This window comes from Lichenostomus cassidix, chromosome Z, assembly GCF_008360975.1.
Source record: "Lichenostomus cassidix isolate B80296 chromosome Z, HeHo_3.0, whole genome shotgun sequence".
Lineage (NCBI taxonomy): Eukaryota > Metazoa > Chordata > Aves > Passeriformes > Meliphagidae > Lichenostomus > Lichenostomus cassidix.
The window spans coordinates 47983554-48000684 of record NC_139511.1 but is presented as its reverse complement, the minus strand read 5'-3'; the positions used below and the strand labels follow the sequence as shown (position 1 = coordinate 48000684).

At 37.5% G+C, this 17131-nt stretch overlaps 1 protein-coding gene across 3 annotated transcripts in view; it reads right to left on the bottom strand.

Annotated features, from left to right (window-relative positions):
* The window catches only part of GLIS3 (GLIS family zinc finger 3), a 160502-nt gene that overhangs the window by 18523 nt on the left and 124848 nt on the right, over positions 1-17131 (bottom strand). For 2 of the 3 annotated variants that reach the window (XM_085043118.1, XM_085043116.1), the window contains exons 6-7: positions 10931-11072; positions 1694-1853 (exon numbers count right to left, since the gene is read on the bottom strand). In XM_085043118.1, the coding sequence (XP_084899244.1) occupies positions 1694-1853; positions 10931-11072 (302 nt within the window). The remainder of the gene's footprint in view (positions 1-1693; positions 1854-10930; positions 11073-17131) is intronic. The other variant, XM_085043117.1, reaches the window with a different exon arrangement.

The following is a 17131-nucleotide window of genomic DNA, read 5'->3' as shown; positions in this document are numbered from 1 at the left end:
ACACTACCTAAATGAAGACACTGGTACTTATTTTTAATCCAAAGCAGCTCCACATATAGGAATTAGCACTTAGAGCCTTTTTAGAGAGACTGCATACATTTAACACATGAGAAAGGAGTATACCATGTTAGCTTTTTATTATTATGTAGAATACTGCATTATCTTGATGTCTGAAATGCATTCAATGAATTGAATGAATCAAGTCTCACTCTAAGCGCATCTCTTACAGTTCTACAGCAGTAGAACCTCAGAAATTTGCTAATAAGATCATTGTCTTTTATAGTGACATTTATACCTGTAACAACTATTAATGAGTCCATGCCTGTCGCCTCATGATCTGACATTCATTGGGTGTGGATGTTAGACAGGTCATGCACTGAAAAGAAACTATCCTGGGACAGAAAAGCCTCTGTGTCAGGTGAGAGAGCACGGACAGAGCCAGAGGGTGTGGTGTGCACAGAGGGCCAGAGCCAGTGCAAGAGAAAAAGACCAGGATCACGGGGGCAGGAGTGGGGAGGAAGGACTGAACAAGTAGGTGAGCTCCAGTGATCATGAGGCAGTAAGCTCCATCTCAGACTGATATGCAAAAAGCTCAGCAACTTCCAACGGCTCCAGAACTGGCTGAATTCACATGTGAAGTCTGAAATAAAAAGGTACTTTCACTGGCTGTTAATTTCCTGAGACATCATGTTCTTCCTACCTTCCTGATACAAGGCAGAGTGAATATTGCTTTAATCCAAAGAAATTATGCTCATTTACCAGTAATTGAAATCTAGTGAATGTTGTTTTCAGGTTTATAATTGGAGACTTTGTACTCTTCAAATTACTGTCATATCTGTCACTCAGTGAAATGAAACACTTTGAAATACATTCATGAAATACAGCAATTTATCACTTAAAACACTGAAAAAGAAATTTACAAAATAATGTTTCAGTATCCATAAGCATATAGTAAGAGCTTAGTATTTTGCGTGATGATGTTATCTTCCTGACTTTTCCACTGAAAACCTATTCCCTTAGGCCTCTTCAGTCTTGTGATTTGGTAGACTTCTGGTTCAATGAACTGTAGATTTCCACATCTGTAGTACCATACACTACCTAAATCAGTGGAAAGATTGCTGAAAATAATTAGGGAATGTCTAGAGATGAAAATCAAAACATGTCCAAGCAATTGGTTTTTATTCAACTGAGACGTCTAATATGATAGAATTTTCAATACCTAACCAGCATATAATAAAACATATGTAACTGTCATAAAGTAAATCCTGACCATAAATCAAACTGCAAAACTAGTGAAATAAAAATTTGCTCAGAGACAGTATTGAGAGAATATTGACAGAATATGACTCTTCTTCCACAAGTAAACAGAAACACGAATCTCAGGGCCCCATTCTGTAAGGTATGGCTGTGGTCATCTGAAGTTCAGTATCACTTTCCTTGCTTGGGCCATTCATGGGGATCAAGAGGGGATTGGAGGAAGTCTCTGAAATGGAGATGGATGAAAAGTCTCCCTGCCCAGGCTGGAATAACATTGTCCCTTTCACCTCTCCTTCCCCTGATAACCCCCTGCTGAGAGCAGTTGTTAGGGCTGCCACCAATGACTTTCTGTCACCAACAATTGTATTTCCACCCATCCTGGCAGCTCTGAAGGCAGTCCTGCCTCAGGCTTAAGGTGAGAAGCACAGGATCTTACCTCTCTGAGTCTGAAGCTGTGAGAATAGGTATCTGTGGAGGATGCAGAGGACTACCCTGTATGTTATGTCCTGGGGAGGAGTGGCTGCTGGGGTGGGACAAGGACACTGCCCCAGCTGCTGTTCCACTTCGACTTATCTGTGTGCTGGGGATCACAGCTGCTGAAAGTAAAAGGAGAAAAATAACCCCCATCAGGCAGGAAATAGCACTGATAACTGACCCAACAACAACAATATTGACAACCGACCAAACACTAACATGCAACAACTCCTGTCAAGCTGTAATGCCAATCTCTGGCAACAAAGAAAATTGGTTTTTTTAGTATTGTTTTCTGTACAAAGGGAAGAAGAAAACCCACATGAAAATAACTATGTATTCTTTGCTGCTTTCAAATGACACTTCCATTAAACCAGGCATGAATGATCACAGCTGTGCTCCTTATCTTGGATTTTTTTGGTATGAACAAGGTTGCAAATCTTCTATACATTTCTATTGTAGAAGAGGTGTCAGATACTTCCTAAAATATATATTTTTAGAACTAGTGAACAGAAAGAACTGTCCCAAAATATGTGAAATGCTTTCTACATTTCCCCCTCAGCTGTAAAAATCACAAATTCCTCGAAGAGCAGTATTGCTATGATTGCCCCAGATTCCTCAGCAATACATACAAAAATTTTAAACCATATTTAACAGCTTAATAATTTTCTATGAGTTGTCTCTTGCATTCTTTCCAACACAGAAAAGTTCTAGATAACTGAACAAAAAGCAATAGAGGACGTTGTCCAATTATCCTAATTAGTTGATCCCAAGTCCTGTAACCTTATTTTCTTGTAAGACTTTTTTTAAAAAAAGTTTAAATTAGACAAATTTAAATCTTTGTATCTCTGAAGATCCAGTTACCTAACTATTCTAATGACATCGGTGTCAGGTAGCTTATGCTGATGTTGAATGGCAGCCAAATACATGCTCTTAAATGTTTTATGAACCCAGAGAATGAATTAGATAGGCTGTCTAAAAGATAAAATTGATCTCTGCTGATTGTCTGTCATATCTTTCAGTCTCTTTAAAAAAAAAAGTATTGTTCAGTCTTAGTTTACAGAATAATATTCTACCTACAAAAATTACATTATGCTAGTGAATATGCTGGAGCTAATGATTTGAGTTCCTTGATAAAATTCGAGAATTTAAATCAGTTCCTCAGGGGACACTGTCACTGGTAGAACATCTTTCTAGGCTAAAATACCTGCACGGATGCTGCAATCCTAGCAGAAGAAAGACTGCTTTAGGGGTAGCCTCACCATAGATCTGTCTTCAAGAAAATAATTTCAGGTTTTTCAGGTCATCATTTTCTCATTCACAGGTGTGAATTTTGCTGCACAAGACCAAAAGGGTGAAAATTCACCTCATCTCCCAGCTCCTTAGCCTGTTTCTGGAAAGACTCTATTAGTCCTTACAAGACTGCCTTTGTGACACACTGGATATTCACCAAGCTAAGGCAGAGTTAAGGGAAGGCTCAGAGTCTAATTATGCTGTAGCCTCATTAATGAGCACTTCTGGACATTTTTCAGCTGGTGGAAATGACAGACAGCGCAAGATGACAGACAGCGCAAGATGACAGACAGGAAACCACTTTGTGAATAAAAACATCCAATATAGATGCTGTAGAGGTAATGTTGAAGTTTAGGGGAAGTTGACACTGGTGGTCAAAGAGTGGAGGCTGACCTTGGCACCAGGCTCTGCTGTTTGCTAATTTGTTATGGACAGAGCCTCCCAATCACAACCCAAGTGACGAGATGCATCTGACAGCAAAAGACATCCCAAACCTTAACAGAGATACAGAGGAGGCAGATCCCACAGGGAGATGAGACAGCACTTAAGACAGCAGAGTAACTCACAAAGAAAGAGCTGAGGGCATTTCCCTACTAAGACACAGGAATGGTTTTTTCAGCTTTGCTCATGCACCCCAAAAGTAATTTTTTCCACGTCTGTCTCTCAGGCTAGCATCAAGGCAAGTGCAAAATGAGAAAACAAAGGTCTGAACTTCTGAGATTCTCATTTTATCTTACATGTAGCACAGAAGAAAATACTGAAAACAACCAAGCACACATTCTGACAGACAAAGCAGAGAGATATTTAACAAATCAGTGTACTGCAAAGGAAAGTCTTGAATGTCTAAATAAAAAGAGAGTATTTAAATTATTCCTTGCAAAAATAGGGTAACTTGCATTTTACAATAACAAAAACTAATAAAATGGTGAAAAATATACCATGGCTTAATTTACCAGTCCTGTGATCTTAGCACTTAAAATGAACCTCTTCAGGATGAGGAGTAAAAAGGCTGGACTATTACTGGGTCTTCAGCACAGGGTAGCAAGAGTTGTTCTTCCTGATGTAGCTGTTTCCTGCCACAACCATGATTAGCATTCCAGGCAAGTATTTTGTAAGCTGTGCTTGCACATTTTTTAGCCAGTTCAAGCTGTGGTAGCATAGGTTCCCACAACACTGCCCAAGACCTGGTGACTCTGTCTCTGGGAAAAGGTTATCTGTAGCCAAGCATGGGTAGCCACTGCCAACCTTCTGGCTAGGTTTCCCACACAATTTCACTGTATTTTTATTCTGTTTCTGATGAAGAGACAGTACACAGTGTAAAATAAGAGCTAAATATGACAGGGACTAGAGGAACAGGTAGGATATTTGAGGACAAAAACACATATGTATTGGCTGCAAAAATATTTTCCTTTACACAGAGTATGTTAAAAGCTCTCAGCATGACAGAAGAGTGTATCTGGGCTCCCACTATGCTTTGTAATGAACATTCCAAGAGCAGCACTACAAATGGCTGTGTGGGACACCAGGGAACATCTACTGGCAGTGCAACACAACTTTTGTCAGTGCAACTTCTTTCAAGGTAATGTGTTGATAAAAGCACCTCAGTGGGCACCCAGTGAAGTAAAATCACAATATGGGCAACTTCTGCCTGCCAAAAATGCAACAGTTAAAACTCCCCAGCACAGACACAGCACTGGTCTAAGCTGCTTCCTGGATCTTGTAAACACCAACTGAAGGGAAAAATTGTCAGGCCTTAGCAGTGCACAGGTATATGGCAGTCAAAGAATATTGTCAGGGACAGGTTACTTCACTAGTAAAAACTGCTAGAAAACTTTGGACATTGTTTTAGAAACTGCTAGATAAATTGATCACTTTTTCCTGGGAGCTCTGTGTGTGGCAAGCTTTCCTAGTGGGTTGGCTGTTACATGTGAGTTACTTGCTCGAGGTGTTGGCAGTAAATATCTTCACAAGGCAATGGCTTTTCAGTGCCTGATCTTATTAAATACCTGATTCAAATGGTATGAAACTGAACAGCTGTTCATGACAACCACCATGGTCACTGACTCCAAAATAGCACCAGCACGTAGGTCCACACACAAAGATGTAGAATTAAGTGTTAGTTTTAAGTGGGTTTCAAACAAAAAGAGAAGATGTTTAGATTAGATGCTAGGAGAAAATGATTTACTGTGAGGGTGGTGAGACACTGGAACAGGTTGCCCAGAGAAGCTGTGGATGGCCCATCCCTGGAAGCATTCAAGGCCAGGTTAGATGGGTCATTGAGCAATCTGGTCTAGGGAAGGTGTCCCTGCCCTTGTCAAGGGGGCTGGAACCAAATGATCCCTAAGAATTCTTCCAATACAAACTATTCTATGGTTCTATCATTCTATGATTACTTAACAGAAAGGTTTCCTATAAGAAGACGTTTCTCTCTATCAATACAAGATAAACTAACACCTTTAAAACAGTTTTAAATAGATTCACATATTCTGAAAAAAACCCAATCAACCTCAAAACTAAAAAAACCCCAAAGAATTGTGAATGCTGTTCCTCTGTATCCCTTAAAAAGTCCAAGCTACAACATAAATTATGAAATGGATATAGCTTATTAGTCCTGACTGTGAACCTCAGATTGGGTGACAGGCACAAAGTTTCTGCCAAGAAGAGGAAAAAGCCCTGTTTTTTTCTTTTCTGGAGTGTCATCACAAATCAATCTATTATCATCACATAAGAATTTTCCATGAGAATATCTCTGCAAACAATTCCCCATGAGATGCAAAATTCACATGTATTCTCATAATGTATAGGAACAAATAAGGTGGTTGCAAGAGAAAAAGATGATACTGAATGAGGTTTCTTTAAGGAAAAAAAAAGACAAAAAAGTAGCATTTAAAATGTTAGAGAATCTAAGGCCTAAAAAAAGTTATTTTTCAGTGGAGTCCGAAACCTGTAATTTCATGGAACATATTTAAATGCAGAAGAATCACCCTCTCCTTTGCATCTTGGATTTACTACCATCAAATCAGCACTCCTAAAATCTGTTTCTACCACCAAAATACCTCTCCTCTGATTATTGTATTTGGAGTAGGGCTGAGAGTTTTTACCATGTAGAGTAAGACAGTGTGAAGGTTTAATTTTGTAGCTCAGTTAGTTACATACATACATACATACATTTGCAAGGTTGGGTTTTTTTAAAATACTAAATATAGCCTATTTCTGTAAGAAATATTTATGAGGTCCTTGACAACAACTGATTTACTACTGCACAGAAGGAAAAACATTAAATTCTTTTTGCACTTGGGAGCATCACTTACATATATTCTCCCCTCTCACTTCCATTAGGAAGTCCACACTTCCCCACAGGATTTTGTAGCCAGGAATATGTGGACATGTGCTGTGTTGAGTTGTAAGTGGTAAGCAAATGAAAAACCTATTGTCTGTTTTGCCTCCATCCTGCTCAGCTCATCTGTAAATCTGAATCTCCAGAGTGCATGAAACTCCAGAAGCCATCATGCATTAAGAAGTACAAAAGTCAAAACAGCATTTTGAAGACAACAAGCCTGTTTCCAAAGCTGACCTGTCACAAGGACCATCTGCACTGATGGTATCTCTTTTCGGGTATTTTGCAGGCAGATCAGAGATACTGGAAAACATTAAAGTACTGAAGCAACAAAGCAGAGTCTGGACTAGTATTTTAAGTCATTCCAACGGCATCTTTAGATAACATCTCTGCCTTTCATTTCCTTCTGTTTTAGTGGATAGCAGTTTCTGAAGTTCAGCATCATCATGATGAATGGAACTATAAATGGTGCAAGTGCCTAAAATGTTTGTAGCAATCCATTGGTAAATGTTCTTAAAAATCTGAACCCAAACATTACTTCAATTCTGGGAGAACCATTAAGTTGTCTCAAAATAGAAGTTATAAACACAGAAGTAAAACTGGTAAATAAAAGCACAAGCCAGAGGGGAAGTAAACTCTCCTCCTGAAACTAAGATAATGTTATTAACAATTTTTGCCCCCTTTAATGTATATATGGTCCTACCTGGGACTACATCCCATTTAGCAGGAGTTCTAGATATGTCTGCAATACTTAAATTCAGCCCAAAAGCTGACAGCAGAGATCCTCTTCATTATTGGTAACCCTACATTACTACTCCTTTTGCATCCATTCCCTGTGTATCAAATAAAATTCCATTTTTCACAGCAAAGGCCATTCATGTGTCAGTTCTTCCTTCCCATTCTTTTTTTTTTTTTTCTTATAGGAATAAGCTGTAAATACTTTCCAAGGCTCTCACCCTTAACAAACTACTTAAAAAAAAAAAAAACCAAAAAATGAAACAGACCACTTAAAAACCCCAAAACAACAGACTGCTCTTTTCTCAGACATCTCTTAGGGAGTTTTACTCACTATGACAATTGCTCTAATAAAATTCATCCATTATTCCTGTATATGTCCTTATCCTCTACTTGTCTGTTGTACCTACCTACTTTCCTACCATCATCTTAGATACAAACTCCTGAGGGATTCAATTTTTTCTTATTATGCGCACAGAGCACCCAGCTTAGTACTATTTCAGTGGGGAAAAAAAACCAAGGGAAGTGTTACTCAAGCAAAGCACAACTTAAATCATATGCATAGAAGTAGTTAGGTCAAAGTTGCACAATGCAGCACAAGACATTATTTAAAAATACTTAGAATTCAAAGAAGTTCTGTAACTTTACTGAACTTTATTAATTTATTTATTAATTTAAAATTCCGACTTGCCAAGAAAATCATGCACTTGACAAGCTTTAGAAAGATCCTTTGCTTGCTCTGGAGCAGAGCTGAGTGTGATATTCAGTAACTATTTGTAAGTGAATTACACATTCTGGCTTATGCTTAATTATGAATTGATCAAGTTTTATCCAAACAGCACAGTGAAAATATGTAATTTTTTTTCTGCTGCATTATGATGATTCTTCCAGTTCTAGTGACTCTCCACTGCACTACACAAAGTAAGTTCATGCTATTTCGTAGTAGAAAAAACTATCATTCCCATGTTCTCATTATGAATGCATTGCTCAAATCTTCATTCTGCGAACTGAATAAACCCAAAAGCCTAGGTGTTTTTCCAAATTAAAGCCTAGTTGCTATCACAATGCTTATCACTTTGTCTGTCTGCTTGCTTTAGAGCCATAAATGTAATTTTGTGTTAATTTTAAGCAAAGGATCTGTCATGCTACCTCACTGTATTAATAAGATTATACTCAGTTTGGATTTCTTCTATGAAGTCATAAAAACTACAAGATAAGAAAATATATTTTGGAGTCTTAGCTTCAAGTAACAGATATGTAATCCATTGTTGTATTCCATTTTAATGTGTCTGTATTTATAGATTCTGTATTTTAACAGTACTGTGAAACCGTACAGGGGTCACTACAGGTTTTCTACTATGTAAGTGAAAATCTAAAAGTGCATTTAAAAGCATGCTTTTGACATTTCTTACATATTTCTAATAGTTTGCTTTCAAACATTTATTCTGTAGATTTCTTCAGAAAGAAGAAGACCTACCTTTGCTCTAATGTGCATCAAAAATAATGAAGTCACCTTCAAGTGAGAAAAGTTTCATTTGACACCACTGGAAGAATGAAAATCTATTCCTCTTTCTACTTTAAACATTCCAGAGAGACATTTCAGCTAATATAGTGTCTCAAACGGTACCTAGTAAAAATAATGTATTTAATGTTTCAGAAGTCTCAAAGCTGTTAATTATATTTGCCAAAAAAATTGTTTTCTGAGAAATTTGAAGGGTAGCTTCTCTGAGGCAGGACACTTACACTTTCGTGTATTTCTCTTTTCTCTCTGTGGGACATGAGTAATTTTCATGTAGCCATTTCAATCAAATAATCCCCTGCCTGTTGGAGTTATTTCATCCATTCATATAGTATATTATTCTGTAGTAGCCCTGATGAGTAGTTAATGAAACTATTTATTCCAACTGGATTGAGTGGTTGTCAAAGTGATGTGGATTGTTCTATACCTGACATACTACCCTCACTTAACTGGTGGGAAACAACACAAGTAAATAAAACTACGAGAAATTTGCCCAGTTATAGATAGCTGTGAACACATGTAAGAGAAAGCAGGTTATTACTTACACAAAAATGAATACTAATAAGAGTAGGTTGATTAATTACCATAAAAATTAATTTACCATAAAAACTGCCATACAATAGCAAGCAGTGTCAGGAAATAATCTACCCAAATAAATAACATCAAAGAATGTCCATAGTGCTGCTAACACCAAGTACTGAAAAACAAGACATGAATGAGACCACAAAAAGTAATGTCTCAGTCTTAGAAGCTGTGAGACATTATGACTGCAGACAATTGCCAGCTAAAGGCTGGCTGGAGGCAATGGCTTTACTCAGCTTCTCATGGGCAGCAGTTTGTTCAAGCCACTGTCAGCTTGTGTTTGGATTGACCCAGCAGATAGAGCTGGACACTTAATCATAGTCTGGAAGCTAGAGAGGAGTGCTCAACAGATTGCTCTGTAAACCTCCTGTGAGAATAGCCTCAATTTCTGAAAATCTGGTCTCCGCTCATCTGTCCCATCCCAGCTTCCACTCGGTCTAGGAACTTGAAAAGAAAAGGAAAAGCTGAGTCTTTATTATCTCTGTTTTGCATGTTACACTGGGTGAAGCCACTAAACAATTTGTTTTGAATCTCAACACTCCTCACTATCCAAGCCCCTCTCAATGTACAATGTAAAATGCAACTATAAACAAAGCAACTATAAACAACAACATGTTCCTAGAGGTTCTCTGGCCAAAATCACATCTCTAAAACCTGAGATTTCCCTTTGCTTTCACATAACAAACATCATACTGAGCCTGTACCCAGACCAAAGCATTTAAAAGACCAAAGCATACAAGTAACACCAGCTACTTAATAAATTAGAATACAATCAATCTCAACTTTAAATGTCCTGATTTTTGTCATATAAACCTGCATAATCACCAACCATTGTGTGACTCACAGCAGCCTTGGCAAAAACATGAAATAGAATTGACAGCTTTACAAGCCTCTCAGTAAAATAAAATCACTTATTGCAGTGGCCACTTCATATAATATCATTTTCATCACTGCAGATAACATCAATGAAGTCAATTCATTCACTTCCTACATTTGGTTCTCACTTAAAAAGTTGAAGTGATAAAATATGCAATGCGTTCAGCCTGGACATTAAAAACAGATGTCCTCACAACTACTAAAATACTACATTAAAAAATGTTAACATCCTGTCCATCGTTGTCTTGAGCTTTTAGATTTATTATCACTCATAACTTACCAACTGTTTCAAATTTAGTTGAAATATGAATAACAATTGTACACACAGGCAGGTATGACAAAGTTAGGTATATTAATAGGAAAATCTCAGATATTTAACTGAAACAATACAATAAGATTATGGTATTTATAGTGTAAATGTGTTTATTGCATATTTATAGTCAAAATTTGTGAGCTCATAATGTAGTATCTCAGTTCATTAATGTGATCAATTGAAAAACTGATATGTGATCCAAGAATAAGGCAGAGGAAAAATACTACGATTATAAATGAAGCTTAATGTATTCAAGATGTCTGCAATGAATGGTAGAAGTGAATTGGCAGCAGAATCAAATGCCTATAGTGCAAAAATACCGCTTTTTGTTGCATTAGGTCTTTTCATGGATATATATGATTTGTCCTCCTTCCCTCCAAAAAACCATATAAAACATATTGAAAAATCTATCTTTTTTATATAGCTTTTCATATTTTATCCTTCTTATGAATAGAAACAGATATCAGAGTACATTCGACTGTGCAAAACGATCCCTAATAATAAGTGAGCAATAATATATCAGCTTTTTGTCTGTCTTATTCTATACCTGGGTAAATATCACAAGCAGGCCCTGGGGAGTGTCCCATGGTATTATCTACAGCATCTTGTGGTGACAGGGCTGGCTGGAGGGGCTGGATTGCAAGGCAGTCGTTCAGAATGTCCTGGCCAAGCTCTGAGCTTGATCGCAACTGAAAAACAGATAAAAGAGGAGAAATTATAACAAAATATGGATATGGACAAAAGAAAGGAAATAATCACAAAAATCCTTAAGACAGTGAAAAATTATAATGAAGAAATGTTGATGTTAGAGAAAGAAATGGAGCACAATCAGAAATCTTCTCTTTTAAATCCTGATTAGTATCCTTTAATTACAGCTGCCACTTTTTGGATCTGAGGAAGAAAATGCTTCCAGAGGCTTAGCAAGACAAGGACTACTTGCACAGGTAGGATCTCACTTCAGTGTGCTCTCTTGTCACACACTGCAAAAGAGAGGAGTGTCCTGGTTAATGGGTATTGGAGATTTATCAATGTCTGACATTGTTTACAGCAGCAGAGGGGTACTATAATGAATACAAATATTTTCATACTGGTTTAGTGCCCTGAACTGCCTCACTGCAGGACCAGAGGAGCAAAGGTGCCAATGGCACTGAAAATGAGGGACTGGGAAAGCAGCCAGGAGTGGTAACACACAGGGAAGTTAGGATGGAAATGGGACCACTTCATATGGACAAAAGTTGTCTTGAGACCCCATTCTTAAACAGACTAAGATTACACTTGTTTCACATTGCAGTAGGACTGTGAGTGCTCTGTCACTGCCAGTAATCCTAGCTGCATGCATGGCCACTTGCCTGGTACCTGATCCATCCACAGCAAGTCTGTTAATCTGGCTGATCACCAGAAAATTCACTCTACAAACAAATAATAAGCAAATTCATAACAAGCACTTTCCTTTGGATGAAACTGGATGAAGAGTCTCAAGGTGAGGCTGCAGTAAAATATAGTAAAAGACAAAAATACCAACGTCAAAATAAGGAAAAGGGAGAAAGCCTGCTGCAGCACCCCAAGAAGGATGACATAGCTGTAATGCCAAACTGCACCCTGAGGTTTAGGGCTGGTTATGGATGCTGCTGCAGGCTGCTGGGACTGATGCCTGCTCTGATCTGCTGCTTTATGTTAATGTTTTATACAACAAAAATTTGCCTGTTCCTTTCAGCCATTTTGGCTGGTGTATTCATTTAAAAGCCTGAAAAAGGAAGGTCTGTGCTTACAAGCATGTGGGCCACTGCAGTGTCTGAGATGCCCATAAATATCCTACCCTGTCATCCAGGTTCATGTAGCATGATGGAAAGAACCCTGGCCTAGAGCAGTTGGATGTGCTGCACTTGCCCAAGAAGCAAATCTCACAGAGGAAACTAAGGCTTTTCTTCTCATGTTTGGTGCCATGAGGGCTGAGCAGGTAACAGTAACTAGACATAACCTAGCACCCCTAAAAAACTCTTCAGGGGAGAAAAAGGAACAAGAAGACAAAATTTCTGCACATCCTGTACTCAGAAATGAATCACAGAATGGTTTGAATTTGAAGGAACCAAGTTCCAACACCCCTGCCACAGGCAAGGACACCTTCCACTAGATCAGGCTGCTCAGCCCCCCATCCAGCCTGGCCTAAAACACCCCAGTGATGGGACAAATGAAGAAAGAAGAGTAAGAGCAAATGATTCTGAATGCAACCATGAAAAGACCCATTGCCACAAAATGACCCTTGGGCAACAAGATGCTGATAAACACTCAAATTACTTTTGATAACGTGCACTGGTGTAAAAAACCATGGCAACTGAGTGGAGAGCTGGTCTTACACATCATAAGCACCTGACCCTGCAGCTGGAGACAATGCACAGCCTGTGATACCTATGCACAGACTGTGCATGCTGTATATGATTCTTCCTCTTAAAAATTTAGCCAGTCATTACTAAGCTCCAAGATACACTACCTCTGTGAGGTATATCTGTCATTCTAGAACTGGGAGGTGGGAGAATGTATGGGGAAGTGGGAGAAATGGAGAAATGGAGAAACACCCTGACAAATGATTTGGTTTATTACCCATATTTACAATCTGTTGTAAGTACAAATGTTTCTTCCAGTCTGACACATGTCATTGTCTGATATTATCTACTAATTGTGCTAGGTTTGCTGTTATCACTAGTAACATGGCTGTTTCATGAAACTAGGTGCTTGTGAAATTAAATGTCAAATATATCCTCATTCAAATCTTACAGTTACATTATTATTAAGCATAATATGAATTAAAATTTCTATGAAATCTAAAGTGAATATAATATGAAAAATTTGATTTGTATAAAAGAATCAGGATCCTATCACACAGAATACACAGTCACAGAAGTTGCCTCTGTAAAGTTGCTTGTGTATTTTTTAAAGAAACATATCAATTTTCTGTATTAGGTGACACTCATGGATAAACAGTGAGGAAAGCAAAAAAAGGAGAGCTAAGTATTTACACATTAGTTACAAGCATTAAATAATATTTTACAGATTTTTCTATTTTGCACTGTTCTTCTGCAAGGAATCTTGGAGTCATAAATCCTTTGATACTTAGAACAAATCTATCCTGACAATCTGTGCTGACATAAATTTCCTGGCTTTTCAATGCTAATAAAAATGAAGAAAACCTAGGACCATCAACAGAAAACCAAAAGCAGAGAAAGAAACACCATGAGACAGCTGTGATCTGATTTCTGAGGATAGTTCTCATTTCATGCATTGGTTATTTTTAGTATTTACAACCAAAAGGCTGGAAATACAGGTTTTATAAACTTACACACGCATACACATGTGTATGTATTACAATATGTAATATTATATGTATATAATGTACAATTTCAGAATTACAAGATCTGTATTTAATGTACATATGATGAAATATCCTGAGCAAGAGGTGGGTATTACACTGACTTGAGCAACTGCAGATGCACACTGCTAATTGAAATTGCCACTAAAAATTCTACCATGGGCCTTCTATATAAAGTCTCCCCATATAACAGATGCTGGGAATAATTTTACTGTTCCCTGCTGCAGGGTATGCATGTGATTTCCTCTTTAACAGTAATTACTCTTGTACCACTGGAAAGAGGAGAGCAAGGGCTAGAGGAGTCTTCCCCACTCTACTCCTTGAAGAGCAGGACCAGAAATGGGTCAGCTGCCTTTAGCAGAACCAAGGATTAAATGACAGATGCTTCCCAAACCAGGCACAAATGGAAAACTCCATTTCCCACCACTATTGTCTTCTCTTGACAGATGCAGTAACAAGGCTTCTTTGGTTGCCGGTGCTCCTTCCTCTGCCATTTAAAGCCCATCCTCCTTCCAGTGTTTTTCCAGATCTTTTCTCTGTAAGGAGGCATAAACTGTGGCATTTTTGGGACAAAATGAGGGCAAAAGACAGATTCTGGATCAAATACAGCTGATCAGGCACTTCTTCCTGTAAGGACATTGAGGGTAAAAACCACTCTACCTCAGTCAAAAAATTTTACATATTTCACAGAAAGCCTGTAATGAAAATTTTTAACTTGCTTTGCATTGAAACCAATGCTTTACATTTTGACAGATGCAGGGAAATCAGAGCTATGATTTTTCTTTAGTATGTCATGAAACACAGACTAGACAATGAAAAGACAGGTGATCTTCAAACCAAGCAAAAGCGACAAACCATTCAGTGTAGCCATAGAATTTTATCTTCACTTACAAAAGCTATAAAGGAGAAATAATACTCTACCAGATATAACTGCTGCAGCCAATTTATTGCTCTGTTATAACAGCACTGCATTTCTTTTCCAACCTGGACTGTAGACTTACCATTCAGCTGCAAAAGAAAATTGACACTCTATTTGGCTTCTATATAAATCATATCTCAGCACAGATTTCCCAGCACTATGTCTGAAATACGTCATTTCCCCCATGATCATCTTGTTTCCCTCACGATCACTCAGTTGAACACCTGTACAATCATGCTGGGACTGAAAACTTGGCAATCTGTTTTTAAGAACTGTAAGGTTATAAATTTACCTAACTGAATGGTGAAATCAATAACTGACAATTCTGCCATGCAGAGCACAGCAATTTTCTGTGTGCTGTAATGTAAAATAAATTTATAGCTGACCAAAGTGCAAGTTAACAATCAATTGCTCTGCTCACTTAAAACTTTCCTGTATTCAGTATTAGTTCTAAATAATAGGTTTTGAATTTTAATGGCTCAGTTTTGTGGGAAGACTTGTGAAGTTTTGTATCTGGAAACACAGAAACATTTCCATTATCACAATGTTGCAGTATTTTCTAATACAGAAAACAAATAATTTGTCAGTCATGACTTAGAACTGTTTTGCTTCTGTGACACTCAACTAATGTTTATCACCTTTCAGAACAATGGATCGAAATTCTACTCCTGTACATTTTGCAGATTAATAAATAATTACCCAAGATTAAATGAAACAAGCAGAACTAATTAGATGGGAGTAAGAGTCTTATCCCTCCGTTTTCAATTTCATTATATTTGAGTTCAAAAGCAGAGGCGTGCTGTTGATTTGATGTATAACATAATTCCAGAGATAATGTGTCCTTACAAGAAATGATCTTTTTTTTCATGTTTCTCTCACCAATGTATGTTTTATCTGAGATCTGCACATTTTTGTACCACCTGGCTAGTTTTTTCAGCATTGCTTCTGAACAACAGAAGTCAGACGCCATCAAGAAAAACATGACAGGTGTGTTTATGAATCCTCTTAGTAAGAAAAGAAGCAGTATAATTTGAGAAATCCTAAACCACACAAAATAGTTCAGTAACCTCAAAACCTGCCCATATGTATTCAGGTTAACTTGTTTAATTCTTCAGCGAATTCCAGGCTCCTTCAGTCATTCAAATATGCCAGTTATCTCATCAAATCATAGCATTTTCAATCTAATATAAACATGTGCTTAATGGACTATATATTCATGCTGTGCACCTAGTAGAGTATTTCCATATGTAAGAGAGACATTAGTTATAGTCTATCTATTTTAATGCAGGTTAGATATGTGTCTGCCATGTCTAAAACCAGCAAAAAACCCCTTAAATGCTGCTGTGTTTCATTGACAGGAATTGTTTCAGACTAACTGTAATAGCTCTATAGATGTGTTTTTGTTTTCCATATAAAGTCAGGGAGGAATTTCAGCTATTCACATAGTCTGTGTAGTAAGTTTAGTAACAGGTACTTGTCAAGTACAGAATAAGTCAGTAGTTTTTAGTAATTTTCATTGTCCATAATTTAAGCTGGCACTGGGAGAGTGAAGCATGACCTGTCTATGCAGAACCATATATTGTACTAGCTTTTCTGAAGGAGTAGCCAGAATTTAATATTTACTTGTTCCAGTTATGTCCTGTTAGTATCATGACATTGAGAGTACACAGATGTCACCACTACAAAATTACAAGTTCACGAGGAAGCGATGCTGTAAGACAGTATTTACTCATATGCTAAATTGTCTTGCTAGATACAGATCATCCTTTTACTCACAAAGATCCTCTTCAAGGTCCAGCACTTTCTTGCACAGTACCAACCATTTCTGACAACAGACAATGACACAGAACCAATGAAAAGTGTCCTAATTCTTGCCTCTGGAGGCTACAGACATCTTGGGGCAAAGAAGCAACGCAGATAGAATGGATGCCTCTACACCCTTTGTTTTCAGTGAGTCATATTTGCAGGACTTCTAGGGAGAAATGTTCTGCTAATTGTCTACCACAGCTTTCAGATATATGTGTGCATGTGCTATTTCTCCCTGATTTTAGATTCCATTTAAATTAAAAGCTTGGCCAGGAAAACAATAAAAATCAAGTCAAACTAGCCTACCTGCTGCACAGTAGTGATGTTAGGTTCTATGCAAGAAATAGTTACTTCTACTACTCTCAAAGTTTTACTATGTTGAACATTTGAGTTCAATATAAAATGGTTTCCACCTTCATGTTCTAGCATAAGTCAACAAACTAAAAATGTTTTTCAGCATTTTGCATTTAAAATCAAAAGGACCTGGAACGTACACAATTAGCTAATGCTGGCAAATTTCAAGTCAAGAAGAAATCCTGATTTTAAAGCTATACTACAAGAGGATTAAGATCGATGCATTAAGATCGATGACACTAAAATTAATTTTACTTTTATTATATATAGAAGATGGTGTTTTATTTTGAAATAACACCAACATA